General features: G+C 31.5%; 1 protein-coding gene across 1 annotated transcript in view; it reads right to left on the reverse strand.

Moving 5' to 3' along the window:
- Positions 1-25,740, reverse strand: part of LOC149492032 (cullin-associated NEDD8-dissociated protein 1-like) — a 43,739-nt gene extending 17,999 nt beyond the window's left edge. Inside the window, exons 1-14 of the mRNA XM_089716913.1 lie at positions 25,530-25,740; positions 24,818-24,922; positions 24,314-24,483; positions 23,883-24,126; positions 23,636-23,799; positions 22,501-22,630; positions 22,051-22,165; positions 21,781-21,938; positions 21,570-21,684; positions 21,269-21,319; positions 21,110-21,192; positions 20,647-20,725; positions 20,453-20,554; positions 20,248-20,346 (exon numbers count right to left, since the gene is read on the reverse strand). Of these exons, the coding sequence (XP_089573039.1) occupies positions 20,248-20,346; positions 20,453-20,554; positions 20,647-20,725; positions 21,110-21,192; positions 21,269-21,319; positions 21,570-21,684; positions 21,781-21,938; positions 22,051-22,165; positions 22,501-22,630; positions 23,636-23,699 (996 nt within the window). The 5' untranslated portion in view covers positions 23,700-23,799; positions 23,883-24,126; positions 24,314-24,483; positions 24,818-24,922; positions 25,530-25,740. The remainder of the gene's footprint in view (positions 1-20,247; positions 20,347-20,452; positions 20,555-20,646; positions 20,726-21,109; positions 21,193-21,268; positions 21,320-21,569; positions 21,685-21,780; positions 21,939-22,050; positions 22,166-22,500; positions 22,631-23,635; positions 23,800-23,882; positions 24,127-24,313; positions 24,484-24,817; positions 24,923-25,529) is intronic.
- Between the last annotated feature and the right edge of the window lie 349 nt (positions 25,741-26,089).

Here is a 26,089-nt window from a genome sequence, read left to right on the forward strand (position 1 = left end):
TAACCCATAAAGAAATAATCTCTCGGGCTCCAGATTTAGGACTAATTGATAAACCTCCATACATATCCCAATTTCATTATAATGCTAATACATTATATGAATGGAATATTGATGGATTATCTGAATATAAAATCTTAAGTATTTTGCAACAAATGACCATGGCTGCAAATGCTTATAAAACCCAGTCACCTATATCTGATAAAGCAGTTGCTGAAATCCTCGTTGCGGGATTTACAGGACAATTAAAAGGATGGTGGGATTATCACCTCACTGAAAAAGATCAATTAGATATTTTAAATGCAGTTCAAGTAAATGATCAGGATCAACCTTTATTTAATGAACATGGTGAACCTATTCAAGATGCAGTTGCAACTTTAATATTAACCATTTCATTACATTTTATAGGAGATCCATCACATATAAAAGATAAAAATGCTGAACTTTTAAGCAATTTAAAATGTAAACACTTAGGTCAATTTCAATTATATAAAACCACTTTTCTTACACGATTAATGTTAAGGGAAGATTCTAATCAAGCTTTTTGGAAAGAAAAATTCTTAGCTGGTTTACCTTACTTCTTAGGCGAAAAAGTTAGGAATTATATTAAACACCAATATGGTAATCCAATTCCCTACAATAAATTAACTTATGGTCAATTAATAAGTATAATTCAAAAAGAAGGATTACAGATTTGTCAAGATTTAAAACTTCAAAAGACTTTAAAATCTGAATTAAAAAAGACTAAACAAGAATTAGGAAGTTTTTGTCAACAATTCAATTATAGTATAACCCCTACTCAGCAATGTAGTGGTCAATGTTCTAAACCATCAAGTTCTAGGAAACACTATAAAAAACATTATAGATCTAAGCCTAGTAAAGAAGACTATTATCGTAAAGATAAAACTAAACATTATAAGAAATCTAAAAATAAAAGACCATATAAAAAGTCTGAAAAAATTTCATACAAGGATTTAACTTGTTATAAATGTGGTAAGAAAGGACACACATCAAAATTTTGTAAATTCAATAAGAAATTGCATGAATTAAAATTAGAAGATGATGTTATAAATAAAATTCATGAATTGTATCTTACTTCTGATACATCAGATTCTGAGATACAAGAAAGTGAAAATCAAATTGATGAACTTGGTTCAACAACTAGTTCTTCCGAAAAATCAATAAATATGTTAACTAAAGATCAGAATACACTCTTAGAAGTAGTAAAAACTCTCACAGATAATGATCTTAAAAGTCAACTTCTTAAAAAATTAATTCAAAGTTTTGAAGAAGATAAAGAAGTTAAAATTAACATACCTAAAATTCAGACTAATACTTATGATTTAACTACTATATTAAATAAAAATAAAAAATTGGAGACAAAACTAACATTAGAAGATTTGCATAAAGAAATTAAAGTATTAAAAAATGAAGTCAAAGACTTAAAACATCAGGCACAAGTACATAATGAAAAAATAAAACAATTAGAAACCCAGTTGGTATCTAGTTCCTCTTCTGATGAACCAGATGATAAAATCACAGATGGAATAAATGAGATAAATGAAGATGAAGAAATAAATCCACATTTTCTTTTTCTTTTACAAGAAATAACATCTAGAAAATATTTAGTAAAATTAACTTTACAAATTTCACATGATTTTATAGTAAATGGTATAGCTTTATTCGACACAGGAGCAGATTTAAACTGTATAAAATCTGATTTAATACCACATAGATTTTGGTCAGAAACCCATGAAAACCTAACTACAGCTAATAAGTCTAAATTAGAAATTCTTGGTAAAATTGAAGCAGATATTGTAAATAATGAGTTAGAAATTAAAACAATATTCTTACTTTCACCACAGATAAATTATATGGTAATCTTAGGAACACCATTTATAAACCTCATTACACCATATTCTGTAAAAGAAGATTGTATTAAATTTAAAGTAAAAGGAAATAAAGCTAGGTTAGAATTTACTGAAAAACCTAGGAGAAAAAATTTAAATTTATTAAAAGCTCATTCTATTAAAACTTTGGAAATTAATTCTTTAATAAAATCTAAAGAAGAAGAATTAAATAATTTGAGAAATCATACATACCTCCAAAGGATTAAAAATCAACTCGAAGATAAAGATATTCAAACTAGAATTAGTAAATTAAGAGCATTTATGGAACAAAAACTATGTGCAGATCATCCCAATGCATTTTGGAAACGTAAACAACACATGGTAGATTTACCTTATGAAAAGGACTTTGATGAAAAGTCTATTACAACTAAAGCTCGGCCTATTCAAATGAGCCCTGAACTCATAGACCATTGTCGAAAAGAAATTCAGGATTTAGAAAGTAAAAATTAATTAGCAAATCCAGAAGTCCTTGGTCTTGTGCAGCTTTTTATGTCAATAAAAATGCTGAAATAGAAAGAGGAGTACCTAGATTAGTAATTAATTATAAGCCATTAAACACAGCTTTAAAATGGATAAGGTATCCATTACCTAATAAAAAAGATCTATTAAAACAATTGTATAATGCAAACATTTTCAGTAAATTTGATATGAAATCTAGTTATTGGCAGATCCAGATTCATCCTAATGACAGATATAAAACAGCATTCACAGTTCCTTTCGGACAATACGAATGGAATGTAATGCCTTTTGGATTAAAAAATGCTCCTTCTGAGTTCCAGAGGATCATGAATGATATATTTAATCCCCATAGTAAATTCTGCATAGTGTATATTGATGATGTTCTAGTTTTTAGTAGAACATTAGAAGAACATTTTAGACACTTAAACAAGTTTTGCACGGTAATTGAAATGAATGGATTAGCATTAAGTAAAACTAAAATGGACTTATTTAAAACTAAAGTTAGGTTTTTAGGCCACTATATAGAACAGGGTATTATCCAGCCCATAGAACGAGCTATGGTTTTTGGGACCAAGTTCCCTGATGAATTAACCAATAAAACCCAACTTCAACGTTTTCTTGGATGTTTAAACTATGTTATAGATCTTTATCCAAACCTCAATTGCATGATAAAACCATTACATGATAGGCTTAAGAAAAATGCTGGCCCATGGACAGCCCAGCATACACAGTTAGTAAAAAAGATAAAGGCCTTAGTAACAGATATTCCATATCTTTATATCCCTGATCCAACAGCTTTTAAAATTGTTGAAACAGATGCTTCAGATGTTGGATATGGCGGTATTTTAAAACAAGTAATTAATAGTAAAGAACGTATTATTCAGTATACGTCTGGTCATTGGAACCCAACTCAAATGAACTATTCTACTATTAAAAAGGAGATTTTAAGTATAGTAATTTGCATAAACAAATTTCAATCTGATTTATTAAATAAAAAATTTTTACTTCGTATTGATTGTAAATCTGCAAAAGATGTTTTACAAAAAGATGTCAAAAATCTGACTTCTAAACAAATTTTTGCTAGATGGCAAGCTTTACTTAGTATATTTGAATTTGATATTGAATTTATTCAAGGAGATAAAAACAACATTCCAGACTTTCTGACTCGAGAATTCTTACAGAACGATGGGCAGGAAAAAGGATAAGGGCAAAGCCCCTAAAGAAGAACCTGCATCACCTACTAAAGCTCTTTCTGAGCATTCAGAAGATTTACCTAAAACCCTAGACACTAAAATTTCTCCAGATCTTAAAAAATGGATTGAACAGTTAAGTCAATCCCCTGAAGTGTTTAAGGCGTTACAAAGTATAGCGTCCTCTTCCACAGAGGCGCCAGGTATGTCTTCTACACCTAAAGCGATCGTACCCGTTCATGGTACGGCTAGTCTGTCTCAAACGGTAGACAGTAAAGACTTATCAAATCCGTTGATGGCTGTGGGTTTGCCAAAAATCCAGTATACTCCAAGTATACATAAATGGTTTGTTAAAAATCATTTTGATTATGAAATTGAGATTGAGGATGGATATAACAATATTAATTCTTGGTCTGTTTTAAAACAATATTATCCTGAGGATTGGTATTTTCCTCCAACAGATCTCTCAAAACCTCAGGAATATTATCACAATATTCTTTTGAATACAGGCTCCGTAAAAATTAAACATAATTATGATTCAAAAAATAAATCGATTATTTTGTATTCTTCACTTAAAATCCACAGAATTCTTCATCCCAAGGATTGGCCTAAACCCTCCCTTTATACACCTGTACAATTTAAAGTTTTATATAAACATGTCCACAGTACTGTTTATAATTATTTTGATTACCGTGATGCATGGGAAAGAGTTTTTGCTATTCAAAATCCCACTGCTACGCATTCATGGTTAATCTATTTTGATACTTCATTCCGTACCGACTGTAGAGTGCCTAACTGGTTTAAAAGATGGTGGCAAACAAGGGGTATTTCCAATGAAATTCTCCCTCCTCCAATTCAGGCCTTATATCAGTATTTTAAAGCCCATTATAAACCTAGTCCTGCGGAAGCCCATATTCCTTCCCTTATGTATTATTGTATGGCCTTCTTCACGCCCTGGGTATATCAATGGTATTTGGACACTCAGTATGCCGTAGGAACATATCAGATTCCTATATTGGTAAAACGGCACAAGATTAAATGGTGGGGATCATTCAAAAACTCTACCACGGAACTTAAAATTGATCTTTGGATACGTGATAAATTAAAACAGGTCTCTCCATTAACCTATGCAACCACTCTTGCATTAAAGGATCAACCGACTTTCGGAATCCAAAAAGCACAGTGCCAAGCAAGGTTAGCTGCTGCTAAAACTCCGGATGAGTATAAAGAATCTGTCAAGAAATGCTTCAGCATCTTTCAACAGATTCTGATTCTCCAGTAAAACCCTCATCAAGTAAAAAGCATGCAGACTGTTCCAGTAAAATATCTAAATCAAGCAAACAGAGGTGGGCTGACATGGCTTCCTCTTCTTCATCAACATCATTCCCACTGTCCTCCAACGAAGATAGTGATGATGAGACTTTTGAATCCATTATAGTCAAAAGTAAAGCTGATACGGCAAAAGAAAAATTAAAGCAAAAAAGCAAAGTAAAGAAAAAAGAAAAGAAAAAGAAGGACCCATCGTCCTCATCTGAGTAAAAGGCAGGTGAAACCTCATTTCACCATCACTTTCTCTCCAGGTAAAAACAAAACATGTGACGGCTACAGTAAAATCAAGTGGAAGACAATTCACTGTTCATCCACAGTAAAGGTCAACACTATTCAAGATTCGATGGCAGACCAAGAACTGTTCATCTACAGTAAAAGAAGCATAGTAAAGATTCTTTTCTATGTTATTTAAAGGGAGCCTTTCCTCTTGTGAAGGCATAAGCTTGAATAACCAAATATTCTAAACTCTCTCATCCTCTCCCCTAAGAGTTCTTTGTAAGCATTCAACGTTCGAAGTCTGGATTGTAAACTTTAAACTTGTAAGTTTAAATTTGAATTTCATATTTAAATAAAGTTATTTATTTAAATTTATAAACTGCTACTACTAAGCCCTGTTAAAGGCTTCCTTCTCTTCTCCCTCCACATTCTGACTTAGTTCTGGGGATCCCAGGCTAAGGTTGCAGGAACCCTCAACCTTAATTAAAATCAAATAATTAAAATTGATTGAGTTAATTGATAAATATTAGTTTGTAAATTTATAAGTATGCTCTGTGGTTGCACCTTCGTGTGATCTTCCACATCAGAAATATTGTTCTTGTTTGTTCATAAACATATACTGTTCATTCACTGTTTAAATTAAAACGGATACTGTTCATCTTTAAACAGATACTGTTTAAATTAAAATCTTTGGTATATCAGCTGGAAACACATAACCTCCTGGTGTTTATCATTGCACTTGATAAACAAGGGAAACTTTGTGCTACAACGCTAAGTACCATATGAATTATATTCATGTTTTTGTAAATTTAAGAGAAATAATATTTTGATTACAATATATAATATTAATTTAAATATTTTTGAAATATTAATTAATTTAAATAATAGATCTATTTTAGGTTGATATGTTTGATATAAATTTGGATAATATAAATCATTTCTTGTTTGAAATATAATAAATACTTAAATCGGTCGATCTTGGTTATTTATGGTATCAGAGCCATCGATTTGAGTATTGGTTACTATCACCCAATAAAGTATTAATTTTATAATATATTAATGAAGCTTTCAGCTTTGCCCACTGAGCCGATTCCATCTGAACCCGTTGTAAGACCCATTTGTTGAGATTTGTTGGGCAGTGAAGGGTATAACCGGAGGGCATAATCGGGTAGCGTCAAGATTCTTTAATATATTATACAATGGATCCTTTATTGTGTCGATCTGTAAGTCATGTTAAGTCGGATGATTCTGATTCCTCAGAAATAAAAAGAATAATAAATAGGAATGAATTGATATTGCAAGATTTTAGTAAAGCTATAGATGATTGGGAAATACCTAAAGTAGATAAAGAACAAATTTATAAAATTAGTAAATTTCCTTTATGGAACACAGATTATGTTATTAAAACTGAAGAACGTGATTTTCAATTAAGTAAACCTTTTGAACGGATCACTCTTCTTTCATCAAAAACATTACAGCAACATAAAAGTAAAAAGTATAAATATATTCATATAGGATTAATTCAAGTAGGAATAAAACCTTTAACTAGAGAAGGATTAAATACTAGTATATTAGCAGTAGTTCGAGATGCTAGATTTTTAAATTTTCAGGATTCGTTATTAGGATCAGTTGAAACAAGCTTAAGTGAAGGGCCGATCTCTTTTGAGGTCTATCCAGATATGACTGTTTCTTTAATGACCTTAATATTTTAGAAAGTATAATTTTAGAAGTTAAAACTCATAATTATAAAATGAAGCAAGGATCTATTCCAATTGCTTTAATCTATAAAATCCATTATAAAGCTATGAATTCAGCTTTTAGTACTAAATATAAATTACAACCAAAAATTGGAGAAACTAAATTTCTTCAAACTGATTTGACTAAAACCAATACTGTTATACCTAAAACCATCCAATGGAAGGATATCACCTTACCAGAGGAATGGATTTTGGAAGGGATTGTCCCTCCCCCTGAAACAGAACCTATTAAACCAAATGTCAATTTACAGAAAATTGAACAATTTGAAGATGGTAAAGTAACTTTAAAATTTAATAGGAGTCAAAGCTCTAGGTATACAGGATCCACATCTTCTATTGTAACAGATGATGATAAACCAAAAATACCTTCAGTCATTTATGCCAGGTATAAGGAACATGAACCTAAACCAATTCTTCAAACCCTAGTAAAACCTAGGTATTCTACATCAGATATACCTGCATCTAGTCCATCATTTAAAATGAAAGGAGTTGATTATAGTAATATAGTTCCACAGGCAATTTATAACCCTGTAGACAATTATTTAAATCACATCTAATTTAGTAAACAATTCACCAGAGTCACCAACAGCTTCAGCCATCACTGAAAATGTTAGTGAATTAAATAGAGAACTAAATGTTTTAACTAAAGATGAAATTAATAAAGAGTTGGTAAAAGAAATAACAAAACAAAGAATTTAATGAAGTTAATAGCATAGTAAAAACTTATAATTTTGATATCTTAAAAGAAGAATATTTTGCATATCAACTTAAGACTCAGACTAAAATTAAATTTTTAGATTGGTTTTCATTAATTAACCATAATTCAAATAAAAGTCTTAACCCAATAACAATTCGAGATAAAAGACCAGAATGGATAGTAAATGATAGGATAATTCAGAGTGATTTTCCTCCTAAAGCCATTAGTAAATTTAAATATCAGATAATGATATTACTTGTGCACCATATAAAGTAGCTAGAGAAAATGATTCAGATAAAAAATTAATTGAACAAAATAATTTTAGTAATGCTAGTCTATATCTGTTTGAATACACAATTAAAAAAGATAGAACAATTACTTCAGGATAAACCCATAATACTTGAACAATCTAAAAGTAAAGAATTAGTAAAGTCACATATGTTTAAAACCATTCCAGGTATCTAAGTCAAGTCAAAAGGAATTAAATTCACAATTTATAGGAGCTTTAAACACCAGCTTAGTCAACTTGAGGCAAGTTCGGATTCTACTCCCCAAATAGTTCAGGATTCTACTAATGCTTCTAGAATATAAATCTTTTAGAAGAAACTTCTAGCTCTGAAAATAGTAACCTGACTCAGATAGTGCTCAACAATTTGTAAATACTATAACCCATAAAGAAATAATCTCTCGGGCTCCAGATTTAGGACTAATTGATAAACCTCCATACATATCCCAATTTCATTATAATGCTAATACATTATATGAATGGAATATTGATGGATTATCTGAATATAAAATCTTAAGTATTTTGCAACAAATGACCATGGCTGCAAATGCTTATAAAACCCAGTCACCTATATCTGATAAAGCAGTTGCTGAAATCCTCGTTGCGGGATTTACAGGACAATTAAAAGGATGGTGGGATTATCACCTCACTAAAAAGATCAATTAGATATTTTAAATGCAGTTCAAGTAATGATCAGGATCAAACCTTTATTAATGAACATGGTGAACCTATTCAAGATGCAGTTGCAACTTTAATATTAACCATTTCATTACATTTTATAGGAGATCCATCACATATAAAGATAAAAATGCTGAACTTTTAAGCAATTTAAAATGTAAACACTTAGGTCAATTTCAATTATATAAAAACCACTTTTCTTACACGATTAATGTTAAGGGAAGATTCTAATCAAGCTTTTTGGAAAGAAAAATTCTTAGCTGGTTTACCTTACTTCTTAGGCGAAAAAGTTAGGAATTATATTAAACACCAATATGGTAATCCAATTCCCTACAATAAATTAACTTATGGTCAATTAATAAGTATAATTCAAAAAGAAGGATTACAGATTTGTCAAGATTAAAACTTCAAAAGACTTTAAAATTGAATTAAAAAAGACTAAACAAGAATTAGGAAGTTTTTGTCAACAATTCAATTATAGTATAACCCCTACTCAGCATGTAGTGGTCAATGTTCTAAACCATCAAGTTCTAGGAAACACTATAAAAAACATTATAGATCTAAGCCTAGTAAAGAAGACTATTATCGTAAAGATAAAACTAAACATTATAAGAAATCTAAAAATAAAAGACCATATAAAAAGTCTGAAAAAATTTCATACAAGGATTTAACTTGTTATAAATGTGGTAAGAAAGGACACACATCAAAATTTTGTAAATTCAATAAGAAATTGCATGAATTAAATTAGAAGATGATGTTATAAATAAAATTCATGAATTGTATCTTACTTCTGATACAATCAGATTCTGAGATACAAGAAAGTGAAAATCAAATTGATGAACTTGGTTCAACAACTAGTTCTTCCGAAAAATCAATAAATATGGTAACTAAAGATCAGAATACACTCTTAGAAGTAGTAAAAACTCTCACAGATAATGATCTTAAAAGTCAACTTCTTAAAAAATTAATTCAAAGTTTTGAAGAAGATAAAGAAGTTAAAATTAACATACCTAAAATTCAGACTAATACTTATGATTTAACTACTATATTAAATAAAAATAAAAAATTGGAGACAAAACGAACATTAGAAGATTTGAATAAAGAAATTAAAGTATTAAAAAATGAAGTCAAAGACTTAAAACATCAGGCACAAGTACATAATGAAAAAATAAAACAATTAGAAACCCAGTTGGTATCTAGTTCCTCTTCTGATGAACCAGATGATAAAATAACAGATGGAATAGAATGAGTATAAATGAGATGAAGAAATAAATCCACATTTTCCTTTTCTTTACAAGAAATAACATCTAAAAATATTTAGTAAAAATTAACTTTACAAATTTCACATGATTTTATAGTAAATGGTATAGCTTTATTCGACACAGGAGCAATTTTAAACTGTATAAAATCTGATTTAATACCACATAGATTTTGGTCAGAAACACATGAAAACACTAACTACAGCTAATAAGTCTAATTAGAAATTCTTGTAAAATTGAAGCAGATATTGTAAATAATGAGTTAGAAATTAAAACATATTCTTACTTTCACCACAGATAAATTATATGGTAATCTTAGGACACATTTATAACCTAATTACAACCATATTCTGTAAAAGAAGATTGTATTAAATTATAAAGTAAAAGGAAATAAAGCTAGGTTAGAATTTACTGAAAAACCTAGGAGAAAAAATTTAAATTTATTAAAGCTCATTCTATTAAAACTTTGGAAATTAATTCTTTAATAAAATCTAAAGAAGAAGACTTAAATCATTTGAGAAATTATACATATCTTCAAAGGATTAAAAATCAACTCGAAGATAAAGATATTCAAACTAGAATTGGTAAATTAAGAGCATTTATGGAAAAAAACTATGTGCAGATCATCCCAATGCATTTTGGAATCGTAAACAACACATAGTAGATTTACCTATGAAAAGGACTTTGATGAAAAGTCCATTACAACTAAAGCCGCCTATTCAAATGAGCCCTGAACTCATAGACCATTGTAAAAGAAATTCAGGATTTAGAAAGTAAAAAATTAATTAGCAAATCTAGAAGTCCTTGGTCTTGTGCAGCTTTTTATGTCAATAAAAATGCTGAAATAGAAAGAGGAGTACCTAGATTAGTAATTAATTATAACCATTAAACACAGCTTAAAATGGATAAGGTATCCATTACCTAATAAAAAGATTATTAAAACAATTATATGCAAAATTTTTAGTAAATTTGATATGAAATCTGGTTATTGGCAGATCCAGATTCATCCTAATGACAGATATAAAACAGCATTCACAGTTCCTTCGGTCAATACGAATGGAATGTAATGCCTTTTGGATTAAAAAATGCTCCTTCTGAGTTTCAGAGGATCATGAATGATATATTTAATCCCCATAGTGAATTTGTATAGTATATTGATGATGTTCTAGTTTTTAGTAGAACATTAGAAGAACATTTTAACACTTAAAAACATTTTGCATGGTAATTGAAATGAATGGATTAGCATTAAGTAAAACTAAAATGGACTTATTTAAAACTAAAGTTAGGTTTTTGGGTCATTACATAGAACAGGGTATTATCCAGCCCATAGAACGAGCTATGGTTTTGGGACCAAGTTCCCTGATGAATTAACAATAAAACCCAACTTCAACGTTTTCTTGGATGTTTAAACTATGTTATAGATTTTTATCCAAACCTCAATTGCATGATAAAACCATTACATGATAGGCTTAAGAAAAATGCTGGCCCATGGACAGCCCAGCATACACAGTTAGTAAAAAAGATAAAGGCCTTAGTAACAGAATTCCATATCTTTATATCCCTGATCCAACAGCTTTTAAAATGTTGAAACAGATGCTTCAGATGTTGGATATGGCGGTATTTTAAAACAAGTAATTAATAGTAAAGAACGTATTATTCAGTATACGTCTGGTCATTGGAACCAAACTCAAATAAACTATTCTACTATTAAAAAGGAGATTTTAAGTATAGTAATTTGCATCAACAAATTCAATCTGATTTATTAAATCAAAAATTTTTACTTCGTATTGATTGTAAATCTGCAAAAGATGTTTTACAAAAAGATGTCAAAAATCTGGCTTCTAAACAAATTTTTGCAAGATGGCAAGCTTTACTTAGTATATTTGAATTTGATATTGAATTTATTCAAGGAGATAAAAACAACATTCCAGACTTTCTGACTCGCGAATTCTTACAGAACGATGGGCAGGAAAAAGGATAAGGGCAAAGCCCCTAAAGAAGAACCTGAATCACCTACTAAAGCTCTTCTGAGCATTCAGAAGATTTACCTAAAACCCTAACACTAAATTTCTCCAGATCTTAAAAAATGGATTGAACAGTTAAGTCAATCCCTGAAGTGTTTAAGGCGTTACAAAGTATAGCGTCCTCTTCCACAGAGGCGCCAGGTATGTCTTCTACACCTAAAGCGATCGTACCCGTTCATGGTACGGCTAGTCTGTCTCAAACGGTAGGCAGTAAAGACTTATCAAATCCGTTGATGGCTGTGGTTTGCCAAAAATCCAGTATACTCCAAGTATACATAAATGGTTTCTTAAAAACATTTTTGATTATGAAATTGAGATAGGATGGATATAACATAATCTTGGTCTGTTTTAAAACATATTATCCTGAGGATTGGTATTTTGCTCCAACAGATCTTCAAAACCCAGAATATTATCAATATTCTTTGGATAGGATCTGTAAAAATTAAACATAATTATGATTCAAAAAATAAATCGTTATTTTGTATTCTTCACTTAAAATCCACGGATTCTTCATCCCAAGGACTGGCCTAAACCCTCTCTTTACACCTGTACAATTTAAAGTTTTATATAAACATGTCCACAGTACTGTTTATAATTATTTTGATTACCGTGATGCATGGGAAAAGTTTTTGCTATTCAAAATCCCACTACGCATTCATGGTTAATCTATTTTGATACTTCATTCCGTACGACTGTAGAGTGCCTAACTGGTTTAAAAGATGGGGAAACTAGGGGAATTTCCAATGAAATCCCTCCTCCAATCAGGCTTATATCAGTATTTTAAAGCCCATTATAACCCAATCCTGCAGAAGCCCATATTCCTTCCCTTATGTACTATTGTATGGCCTTCTTCACGCCCTGGGTATATCAATGGTATTTGGACACTCAGTATGCCGTAGGAACATACCAGATTCCTATGGTAAAAGCACAAGATTAAATGGTGGGGATCATTCAAAACTCTACCACGGAACTTAAAATTGATCTTGGATACGTGATAAATTAAAACAGGTTTCTCCATTAACCTATGCAACCACTCTTGCATTAAAGGATCAACCGACTTTCGGAATCCAAAAAGCACAGTGCCAAGCAAGGTTAGCTGCTGCTAAAACTCCAGATGAGTATAGAATCTGTCAAGAAATGCTTCAGCATCTTCAACAGATTCTGATTCTCCAGTAAAACCCTCATCAAGTAAAAAGCAGGCAGACTGTTCCAGTAAAATATCTAAATCAAGCAAACAGGTGGGCTGACATGGCTTCCTCTTCTTCATCAACATCATTCCCACTATCCTCCAACGAAGATAGTGATGATGAGACTTTTGAATCCATTATAGTCAAAAGTAAAGCTGATAGGCAAAAGAAAAATTAAAGCAAAAAAGCAAAGTAAAGAAAAAAGAAAAGAAAAAGAAGGACCATCGTCCTCATCTGAGTAAAAGGCAGGTGAAACCTCATTTCACCATCACTTTCTCTCCAGGTAAAAACAAAAATGTGACGGCTACAGTAAATCAAGTGGAAGACAACACTGTTCATCCACAGTAAAGGTCAACACTATTCAAGATTCGTGGCAGACCAAGAACTGTTCATCTACAGTAAAAGAAGCATAGTAAAGATTCTTTTCTATGTTATTTAAAGGGAGCCTTTCCTCTTGTGAAGGCATAAGCTTGAATAACCAAATTCTAAACTCTCTCATCCTCTCCCCTAAGAGTTCTTTGTAAGCATTCAACGTTCGAAGTCTGGATTGTAAACTTTAAACTTGTAAGTTTAAATTTGAATTTCATATTTAAATAAAGTTATTTATTTAAATTTATAAACTGCTACTACTAAGCCCTGTTAAAGGCTTCCTTCTCTTCTCCCTCCACATTCTGACTTAGTTCTGGGGATCCCAGGCTAAGGTTGCAGGAACCCTCAACCTTAATTAAAATCAAATAATTAAAATTGATTGAGTTAATTGATAAATATTAGTTTGTAAATTTATAAGTATGCTCTGTGGTTGCACCTTCGTGTGATCTTCCACATCAGAAATATTGTTCTTGTTTGTTCATAAACATATACTGTTCATTCACTGTTTAAATTAAAACGGATACTGTTCATCTTTAAACAGATACTGTTTAAATTAAAATTCTTTGGTATATCAGCTGGAAACACATAACCTCCTGGTGTTTATCATTGCACTTGATAAACAAGGGAACTTTGTGCTACAACGCTAAGTACCATATGAATTATATTCATGTTTTTGTAAATTTAAGAGAAAATAATATTTTGATTACAATATATAATATTAATTTAAATATTTTTGAAATATTTATTAATTTAAATAATAGATCTATTTTAGTTGATATGTTTGATATAAATTTGGATAATATAAATCATTTCTTGTTGAAATATAATAAATACTTAAATCGGTCGATCTTGGTTATTTATGGTATCAGAGCCTTGGTTATTTTAAAACAATATTATCCTGAGGATTGGTATTTTCCTCCAACAGATCTCTCAAAACCTCAGGAATATTATCACAATATTCTTTTGGATACAGGCTCTGATACCATAAATAACCAAGATCGACCGATTTAAGTATTTATTATATTTCAAACAAGAAATGATTTATATTATCCAAATTTATATCAAACATATCAACTAAAATAGATCTATTATTTAAATTAATTAATATTTCAAAAATATTTAAATTAATATTATATATTGTAATCAAAATATTATTTTCTCTTAAATTTACAAAAACATGAATATAATTCATATGGTACTTAGCGTTGTAGCCACAAAGTTTCCCTTGTTTATCAAGTGCAATGATAAACACCAGGAGGTTATGTGTTTCCAGCTGATATACCAAAGAATTTTAATTTAAACAGTATCTGTTTAAAGATGAACAGTATCCGTTTTAATTTAAACAGTGAATGAACAGTATTATGTTTATGAACAAACAAGAACAATATTTCTGATGTGGAAGATCACACGAAGGTGCAACCACAGAGCATACTTATAAATTTACAAACTAAATTTATCAATTAACTCAATCAATTTTAATTATTTGATTTTAATTAAGGTTGAGGGTTCCTGCAACCTTAGCACTGGGATCCCCAGAACTAAGTCAGAATGTGGAGGGAGAAGAGAAGGAAGCCTTTAACAGGGCTTAGTAGTAGCAGTTTATAAATTTAAATAAATAACCTTTATTTAAATATGAAATTCAAATTTAAACTTACAAGTTTAAAGTTTACAATCCAGACTTCGAACGTTGAATGCTTACAAAGAACTCTTAGGGGAGAGGATGAGAGAGTTAGAATATTTGGTTATTCAAGCTTATGCCTTCACAAGAGGAAAGGCTCCCTTTAAATAACATAGAAAAGAATCTTTACTATGCTTCTTTTACTGTAGATGAACAGTTCTTGGTCTGCCATCGAATCTTGAATAGTGTGACCTTACTGTGGATGAACAGTGAATTGTCTTCCACTTGATTTTACTGTAGCCGTCACATGTTTGTTTTTACCTGGAGAGAAAGTGATGGTGAAATGAGGTTTCACCTGCCTTTTACTCAGATGAGGACGATGGGTCCTTCTTTTTCTTTTCTTTTTTCTTTACTTTGCTTTTTTGCTTTAATTTTTCTTTTGCCGTATCAGCTTTACTTTTGACTATAATGGATTCAAAAGTCTCATCATCACTATCTTCGTTGGAGGACAGTGGGAATGATGTTGATGAAGAAGAGGAAGCCATGTCAGCCCACCTCTGTTTGCTTGATTTAGATATTTTACTGGAACAGTCTGCATGCTTTTTACTTGATGAGGGTTTTACTGGAGAATCAGAATCTGTTGAAAGATGCTGAAGCATTTCTTGACAGATTCTTTTATACTCATCCGGAGTTTTAGCAGCAGCTAACCTTGCTTGGCACTGTGCTTTTTGGATTCCGAAAGTCGGTTGATCCTTTAATGCAAGAAGTGGTTGCATAGGTTAATGGAGAGACCTGTTTTAATTTATCACGTATCCAAAGATCAATTTTAAGTTCCGTGGTAGAGTTTTTGAATGATCCCCACCATTTAATCTTGTGCCGTTTTACCAATATAGGAATCTGATATGTTCCTACGGCATACTGAGTGTCCAAATACCATTGATATACCCAGGGCGTGAAGAAGGCCATACAATAATACATAAGGGAAGGAATATGGGCTTCCGCAGGACTAGGTTATAATGGGCTTTAAAATACTGATATAAGGCCTGAATTGGAGGAGGGAGAATTTCATTGGAAATACCCCTTGTTTGCCACCATCTTTTAAACCAGTTAGGCACTCTACAGGCGGTACGGAATGAAGTATCAAAATAGATTAACCATGAATGCGTAGCAGTGGATTTTGAATAGCAAAAACTCTTCCCATGCATCACGGTAATCAAAATAATTATAAACAGTACTGTGGACATGTTTATATAAAACTTTAAATTGTACAGGTGTATAAGAGAGGGTTTAGGCCAATCCTTGGATGAAGAATTCTGTGGATTTTAAGTGAAGAATACAAAATAATCGATTTATTTTTTGAATCATAATTATGTTTAATTTTACGGAGCCTGTATCCAAAAGAATATTGTGATAATATTCCTGAGGTTTTGAGAGATCTGTTGGAGGAAAATACCAATCCTCAGGATAATATTGTTTTAAAACAGACCAAGAATTAATATTGTTATATCCATCCTCAATCTCAATTTCATAATCAAAATGATTTTTAACAAACCATTTATGTATACTTGGAGTATACTGGATTTTTGGCAAACCCACAGCCATCAACGGATTTGATAAGTCTTTACTGTCTACCGTTTGAGACAGACTAGCCGTACCATGAACGGGTACGATCGCTTTAGGTGTAGAAGACATACCTGGCGCCTCTGTGGAAGAGGACGCTATACTTTGTAACGCCTTAAACACTTCAGGGGATTGACTTAACTGTTCAATCCATTTTTTAAGATCTGGAGAAATTTTAGTGTCTAGGGTTTTAGGTAAATCTTCTGAATGCTCAGAAAGAGCTTTAGTAGGTGATGCAGGTTCTTCTTTAGGGGCTTTGCCCTTATCCTTTTTCCTGCCCATCGTTCTGTAAGAATTCTCGAGTCAGAAAGTCTGGATTGTTGTTTTTATCTCCTTGAATAATTCAATATCAAATTCAAATATACTAAGTAAAGCTTGCCATCTAGCAAAAATTTGTTTAGAAGCCAGATTTTTGACATCTTTTTGTAAAACATCTTTTGCAGATTTACAATCAATACGAAGTAAAAATTTTTTATTTAATAAATCAGATTGAAATTTGTTTATGCAAATTACTATACTTAAAATCTCCTTTTTAATAGTAGAATAGTTCATTTGAGTTGGGTTCCAATGACCAGACGTATACTGAATAATACGTTCTTTACTATTAATTACTTGTTTTAAAATACCGCCATATCCAACATCTGAAGCATCTGTTTCAACAATTTTAAAAGCTGTTGGATCAGGGATATAAAGATATGGAATATCTGTTACTAAGGCCTTTATCTTTTTTACTAACTGTGTATGCTGGGCCTGTCCATGGGCCAGCATTTTTCTTAAGCCTATCATGTAATGGTTTTATCATGCAATTGAGGTTTGGATAAAATCTATAACATAGTTTAAACATCCAAGAAAACGTTGAAGTTGGGTTTTATTGGTTAATTCATCAGGGAACTTGGTCCCAAAAACCATAGCTCGTTCTATGGGCTGGATAATACCCTGTTCTATATAGTGGCCTAAAAACCTAACTTTAGTTTTAAATAAGTCCATTTTAGTTTTACTTAATGCTAATCCATTCATTTCAATTACCGTGCAAAACTTGTTTAAGTGTCTAAAATGTTCTTCTAATGTTCTACTAAAAACTAGAACATCATCAATATACACTATGCAGAATTTACTATGGGATTAAATATATCATTCATGATCCTCTGGAACTCAGAAGGAGCATTTTTTAATCCAAAAGGCATTACATTCCATTCGTATTGTCGAAGGAACTGTGAATGCTGTTTTATATCTGCATTAGGATGAATCTGGATCTGCCAATAACCAGATTTCATATCAAATTTACTGAAAATGTTGCATTATACAATTGTTTTAATAGATCTTTTTTATTAGGTAATGGATACCTATCCATTTAAAGCTGTGTTTAATGGCTTATAATTAATTACTAATCTAGGTACTCCTCTTTCTATTTCAGCATTTTTATTGACATAAAAAGCTGCACAAGGACCAAGGACTTCTGGATTTGCTAATTAATTTTTTACTTTCTAAATCCTGAATTTCCTTTTCGACAAATGGTCTATGAGTTCAGGGCTCATTTGAATAGGCCGAGCTTTAGTTGTAATAGACTTTCATCAAAGTCCTTTTCATAAGGTAAATCTACCATGTGTTGTTTACGTTTCCAAAATGCATGGGGATGATCTGCACATAGTTTTTGTTCCATAAATGCTCTTAATTACTAATTCTAGTTTGAATATCTTTATCTTCGAGTTGATTTTTAATCCTTTGGAGGTATGTATGATTTCTCAAATTATTTAATTCTTCTTCTTTAGATTTTATTAAAGAATTTAATTTCCAAAGTTTTTAATAGAATGAGCTTTTAATAAATTTAAATTTTTTTCTCCTAGGTTTTTCCAGTAAATTCTAACCTAGCTTTATTTCCTTTTACTTTAAATTTAATACCAATCTTCTTTTACAGAATATGGTGTAATGAGGTTTATAAATGGTGTTCCTAAGATTACCATATATTATCTGTGGTGAAAGTAAGAAATATGTTTTAATTTCTAAAAAAACTCACTTATTTACAAATATCTGCTTCAATTTTACCAAGAATTTCTAATTTAGACTTATTGCTGTAGTTAGGTTTTCATGGGTTTCCTGACAAAATCTATGTGGTATTAAATCAGATTTTATTACAGTTTAAATCTGCTCCTGTGTCGAATAAAGCTATACCATTTACTATAAATCATGTGAAATTTGTAAAGTTAATTTTACTAAATATTTTCTAGATGTTATTTCTTGTAAAAGAAAAAGAAAATGTGGATTTATTTCTTCATCTTCATTTATCTCATTATTCCATCTGTGATTTTATCATCTGGTTCATCAGAAGAGGAACTAGATACCAACTGGGTTTCTAATTGTTTATTTTTTCATTATGTACTTGTGCCTGATGTTTTAAGTCTTTGACTTCATTTTTTAATACTTTAATTTCTTTATGCAAATCTTCTAATGTTAGTTTTGTCTCCCAATTTTTTATTTTTATTTAATATAGTAGTTAAATCATAAGTATTAGTCTGAATTTTAGGTATGTTAATTTAAACTTCTTTATCTTCTTCAAAACTTTGAATTATTTTTTAAGAAGTTGACTTTTTAAGATCATTATCTGTGAGAGTTTTTACTACTTCTAAGAGTGTATTCTGATCTTTAGTTAACATATTTATTGATTTTTCGGAAGAACTAGTTGTTGAACCAAGTTCATCAATTTGATTTTCACTTTCTTGTATCTCAGAATCTGATGTATCAGAAGTAAGATACAATTCATGAATTTTATTTAACATCATCTTCTAATTTTAATTCATGCAATTTCTTATTGAATTTACAAAATTTTGATGTGTGTCCTTTCTTACCACATTTATAACAAGTTAAATCCTTGTATGAAATTTTTTCAGACTTTTTATATGGTCTTTTATTTTTAGATTCTTATAATGTTTAGTTTTATCTTTACGATAATAGTCTTCTTTACTAGGCTTAGATCTATAATGTTTTTTATAGTGTTTCCTAGAACTTGATGGTTTAGAACATTGACCACTACATTGCTGAGTAGGGGTTATACTATAATTGAATTGTTGACAAAAACTTCCTAATTCTTGTTTAGTCTTTTTTAATTCAGATTTTAAAGTCTTTTGAAGTTTTAAATCTTGACAAATCTGTAATCCTTCTTTTGAATTATACTTATTAATTGACCATAAGTTAATTTATTGTAGGGAATTGGATTACCATATTGGTGTTTAATATAATTCCTAACTTTTTCGCCTAAGAAGTAAGGTAAACCAGCTAAGAATTTTTCTTTCCAAAAAGCTTGATTAGAATCTTCCCTTAACATTAATCGTGTAAGAAAAGTGGTTTTATATAATTGAAATTGACCTAAGTTTTACATTTTAAATTGCTTAAAAGTTCAGCATTTTTATCCTTTATTTAATGAACATGGTGAACTTTTAAGCAATTTAAAATGTAAACACTTAGGTCAATTTCAATTAAAGGAGATGCAATAACTAAGCCTATAGATTTAAAGGAGACAATTCACATAAAACTAAGTTCAACCCTACTCACCAGTAACAAGACAAGGATTTTTAGATATACATATATATATATATATATATACTAGTTTTGATAAAAAGTACAATGAAGATATACAGGAAGAATCATTGCTGTTACCTTTATTTGAGGATGGAACACAGGAGGAGAATGTGATGCCAATACCAATCTTGTAAATATAAGAGCTTCTATCTTCAAATTCGAGGTTGAAGATTTGTACTAGATATGGTGACATGAAGAATCAAAAAAGCAAAAAACAATAACTTTAACTACGGGTAAGAAATTAAGCGACCATGGATAATCACCTCTAAGCAATTTTACTTACATTTAATGCCTTCTCTATTCCTGGAATGAGTGATCCAATGCGATCTGCTAGGCAGTCTGGCAAGACGACCACAAGTTCTTTCAGAACAGAAAATGCACCAACCTGCAGGCAAATGAGATGCTGTCAACTATAGTTGTGAAACATTATAAGCTAATGAACACACTAAATACATGACTGATTTGGCCAATCCCTACCTTTCTCTTGATAGATTTCTCGCGAAGCTGCCTATTTATAGATTTAACAATCTTTGGCACTTCCTGCTTCAATAACCACCTTTGGCTCTACAACAGCAGCATATAAGTAATTCAACAAAAGACAACTCTTAAAACAAGAAATAAATTGCAAATGAAATAATTCCATTTTATTAAATATCTAAATTCAAGCATAAAATATGGTTCCACGCTTTCCTCCCAGTGGCTTCTCTAAACCATCAAAGTCAATTTGAAATTCACCTTTATGTATTAGAAGTTCTAATATTCAGGATGGTTTTGAAATCATAGAATAAACTAGATAGATAAATATAGAACAAATGAAAAGCAAATAACAGCAACAAGAAATGCCTCAAAAGGGCACCATGTGACATTCAAACTCAATGTAATGTAAATTTCAAGTCAAAAAGAGAGATGTAGAGAAATTTGAAACACATCAGATACATGCCTCGATTCATTTATATCAATCTGCCCTTTTGTAACATTTCCAGTTTGACGTAGTAGCTCAATGAATGTATTGAACACATCCATCTGTATCAAAACATAATCAGATTACTAGCCAGAGTAAAAGTAACTAAACACCAACAATTGATTGATCCCAGCCCACCTTGACATTTTCCTCCCTTTCTTTAAACCTATCAATCAGTTTAGGACAGGCCTGTATAAAAAGATAATTGAATGTTCAATGATATTAATCCCAGATCTTGAAATTGTAAAGGAAACCCATTTATCAGACAAATCAGGACATAATCTCATGAATATATCATATGTCAAAAGAGGTAAATCTTTTAAGACACCCATTTTGAAGCTTATATTCAGTTTCAAAGCAATGAATCAATCAAAAGTCCAGCTAAGCCACCACGTAGGATGATATCAAGAAATTGATTGACAAGATAATGCATATATACCTCCTCATAAAGCTTTGAGAGCAGCTCAGGACGAGAAACGATTAATGCTAAGCATTTGGCAGCTGCTCTTCGAACTTTCCAGCTGACATCCTCATCATCAGTATATTCATTTGCACTCTCACCGCAAAAACAAAGAAGGACCAGAACTAAGTAACAAGTTCATCAAGGACATGCATTATTCATCAACTCACATACTTTGCAGAAAACATACTCATCCTCCTCTTCTTCATGACTCTTATCATCAGTATCCTCTTCCATGTTATCAGTGAAGTTTGGATCATAACGTAGGTATTCTAGAGTAAGATGAAGAATTTCATCACAATAAGAAGAAATGTCCCTGGGGCACCTGAGAAGAAAACTTTCCAGTGCCTACAGTTAAAATTTAATAGTTGAGAGCACAGTTATGATTTAACAAGCTAATAAGGCATTTTATGAAAATAAATCAAGGGAAAAAAAAAATGAGTGGGCAGATATACAGCACCTGCAAGCTATATTCACGAAGCTCCTCATCATTCTCCGAGGCACTTGTGCAGTAATTAATCAGAACTGGCACAGTGTCTCCAAGATGAGGTCCAAATCGGTAACCGACAGCACAGCTAAAAAACCATAAAGCAACATTTGTGAGCACAACCATACTTTGGTTTATACGTTGAAGGATGACTGGACAATTAATATGATTATTGAAATCTAAAGCATAAAGCTCTAAGTTTCACTTTTTGCAGCACTGAAAATCCCAAGATTACACCACAAGCACATGCATAGATACTGGCATGTTGGATATCATATCCAACCTCTTTTAAGTTCTAGCTCCAGTGATCACAAAATAATGCAAAATTTAACTTTTCATGAAGATCGTGTACTTTCTTCAAAACATACCCACAGGACAGTGAAAAGGGAAAAAGTATAAACTAACAATTGCAGTGTAGCTTACCTTAAAGCACCAATCATTTGAATGTTTGTACAGGTCATTTCAGGCTTTACACCCTTACTTCTTAAGCTCTGAACGACTTCAATTGTTGCCTTCGCCAATAAATCATCTGACAAGCTTGAAGCAAGAGATACTGAAAAAGAGAAAATATTTGGCATGCCAAATTTCCTTTCTTGTTGACAGAAAATTGAATCTCTCATTTAAAGTTGCAGCCCAAAACAGACATCCAAACCACCATGTCATACTTAATTGCAAATCTCATAAAATGAAGAACATAATCCATTCCAAAAACCTATCTGCTCTCTTTGTTCATGCATTGAGAGAATTGTCCAAATTGAGAACTAAAAGTGCAGGATAAATCACCAACTTGTGAATAACATGTCTAGTCCTCATAATGGCACCCTAGCAGCTAATGCAAACTCATACCAGTCCTACTCACACTTTGCAATAAATTAGAACCTCTAACTGCCACAGTTGACTGCAGACCACATAAAGGTTCCCTAAACTTTTGGAACAAAACTTTCTAACCATTTGGAAGGTTGGCTCACTTTCAATCAGCTATATCTAATATTTCAACAGTATTCTGTATTTAGCACATATAAATAGATACAGTTTTTCTTTATGTATATAGCTATAAGTACATATACACACACATATACATATGTAACTTGAGTTATTTTTTATTTGTACACAAGAATTCATATATGCAACTGATGTTATTTTAAGACTGTTAGCAAGTATTTCAGTAAACTTTTGCTAGTTGAATGGTATTTTTTTATAAAGAGCTAGATTCTGAATCCGCAAGCTAGAATCTTTAGCTTTCAATCCAAGAGATTGAATCTTGAGATTTCAATCCAAAAGCTAGTTTCTTGTATAAATTCTTGTTATAAATGTCAAACTTGCAGTTAAAAATGCAATCACTAGCTCCTGTTTTTTCGTTTACCAAATGCCTTGCTCCAGCAGTTGCAGGCTTAAACACTGATCAATAAAGATTAATAGTTTAACCAAACTGGCACTAGATCTTTTTGTTTAACACAAAAAGGGGAAACAAGCATAGAAACTATGAACTGACACTATTGGTTAAATGCCTTCAAAAAACACATCTTTGGAAAATTAAAACAAATTATCTTGATCATACCAATACAAGAAACGGTCTTCTTTCTGACACTGGCTTGATTGGAGTTCAACTGGGAAAAGTGCATTTAAAAGCAACTCATGGTCGGTTGCCATCAAATTTCCAAATTTATGGAGCACATCACATAGAATATCAAGAGATTCGCATTTTATCTCTGTGCTCATTCCCTGAGGCAGAAAAGAATCAGGAAAAAATTATGCATGAGGCCTCAAAATGATGAATCAGTAGAACATTTCCATTAGAAACTCACTGGACTAGTTATTCCTTTTATCAACTGTGGAGATAGACAAATAAGAATGGATTGAGCAAGAGATTGTGTTGTAACTTCAGACACAATTGTCTTCAAAGCTATGCTTGCAATGTCACGATGTTGATCTTTGCCATTGAGCAATTTATCACAAAGCCTATTAGTCATCTCTACAACTCATGGCTCACTAACCTTCTTCACCAATGGGGCAAGACTGCAATACCACAGCCCAGACAAGGGAAAAGTACTGTAAAGATAAATCATGATATTGGTGGGAACAGAATCCAAAGAGACATTCATTGGCTTCAACATTTATCAAAAGAAAAGATTTTGAAATTACATAAAGCCAGTTGAGAAAATAATATCATAAATTTCAAATATTCAGTTCGATTAGTCACATCCTCAAAATCTAATAATTGCAAAGAAAGGAATACCACTTCACAGCCAATCCAGAGACATCACCAGCCACATCATCAAGTTGCTGCAGAACAATATTTGACAGCTTTATCTCCAAATCAGTATCAGCTTTAAATGTCTCCTTGTTTAACTCATTCAGCAAGTCAGATGTTGCCATATATCTGTAATCTTTATCCTTACCCGTCATCTGCAAATAAAGGGAACAAAATCAATTGAATGACATAAAGAGAAAAGCTTCATATAATTAACAGCCACCACCAGCCAAAATAGTATAAAGGAGCAAGGATCTCATCACAAAGGAGCAAAATTGTCTTTGCACAATGCTAAACCTCCAGTAGATATGACATACTATCATAAAACATAGAAGCAACAGAGGATGTAGAATACAAATTAATACATACACATGCGTGCATAAGTTAAAAAACTGAATTGGACAGTAACTTTTCCAGAATACATAATTATAAAACATAGAAGAACAAGATGCACGTGTGCAAAAATTAAACAACTGAATTGGGCAGTACCTTTTCCAGAATACCAGTAATTTGCAAATTCGCCATCTTTGGCAACTATGCTTGCAGTGTTCTCAGAATTCAAACCTGATTTTAATGCTCCCTTGATATTACAACCTAGAAAGGAAAAAGGAATTGCAAGAATTATGCAGCTGCATATCCCCATATATGGTTGCTTGTAGAACAGAAAGGAATGCAAAGAAAAACAATAAATAAATCAAAAATCCTCCATTCCACACTTGATGATGGCACAAGCAATGAACCCAACAAAAGCAAAGGTGTAAATAAACACAAAATGGGAGCACAAGCAAGCATTGGTGTTTCTTCTAACGAATAGAAAAGGAATCAACACATAACCAAGAAGAACTCAAAAACTTTTTAAGGAAAAAACACGCACATTATGGCTATATAAGCAACACAAGTTAAATAAAAAAACAAAATCAACTCAGCTGAAACAAAATCATTCGATTTTTCTACAAAACTTAGAACAAAATCATTCGAAACCCTAAATAGTTACCATCAACCCAACGAAAAGAAACTATCAAATATATTACAGAAAAGAAAACCCTAGAAGCTGACCTGAGCAGCAAAATCGAAAGCGGATAACCGCAATAGCAAAGGAAACAACGAAACAAAAGTAGAAAGCGAAATTAGTTATTTTCTTTTTTTTTTTTTTTTTCATTGTACATTGACAGCGAAAGCAGCAAGAGAGAGGAGATCGTACCGCGAAAAGAAGAGCTTGATTGATTGAGAAATTGTATTATCGAAAGTAAAATTGATCTGTTTATAGTTGTTTCTACTTTGTGTCTTTTGTTTCTGCTCCTGATGCTTTTGTTTCAGTGACTCGCTCTCACTCTAAAACCCACTTTTGTTTGGAAATACAGGTGTTCTTTGTGTTGTGCCTAACAAAAAAGCCCACAGAAGACCGAGTACGTTCGGTCCGGTTCAGGAAGGATTTTGTATCAACTCTTGTGACGAGTAACCTCGTCCGTTGGTTTTTTTTTTTTTTTTTTTTTTTTTTTTTTTTTTTTTTGAGTGCCTAAATTCGTGTTTGTCTATCGGATTGACCTACATGCTTAGTCCTAGCTGTTTACTTGTTTTAGTTATATTTGATCCAACGAAATTAATTTTTGTATGCAAAATTATATTTATATTTTAGGAAAAAAATACAATTATAGTCAAAATAGTACATGAAAGCTAGCTATGGAAGCAAGTTGAGGTTTCGTGGGGGTACCCAACCTAAAAAATTTTTTAAAGCAGGTTTGGGTATTGATTAAATATATG

Source organism: Jatropha curcas, unplaced genomic scaffold (assembly GCF_041381405.1).
Source record: "Jatropha curcas cultivar XTBG-Jc1 unplaced genomic scaffold, XTBG_Jcur_1.0 HiC_scaffold_153_pilon, whole genome shotgun sequence".
NCBI classification, from domain to species: Eukaryota; Viridiplantae; Streptophyta; class Magnoliopsida; order Malpighiales; family Euphorbiaceae; genus Jatropha; species Jatropha curcas.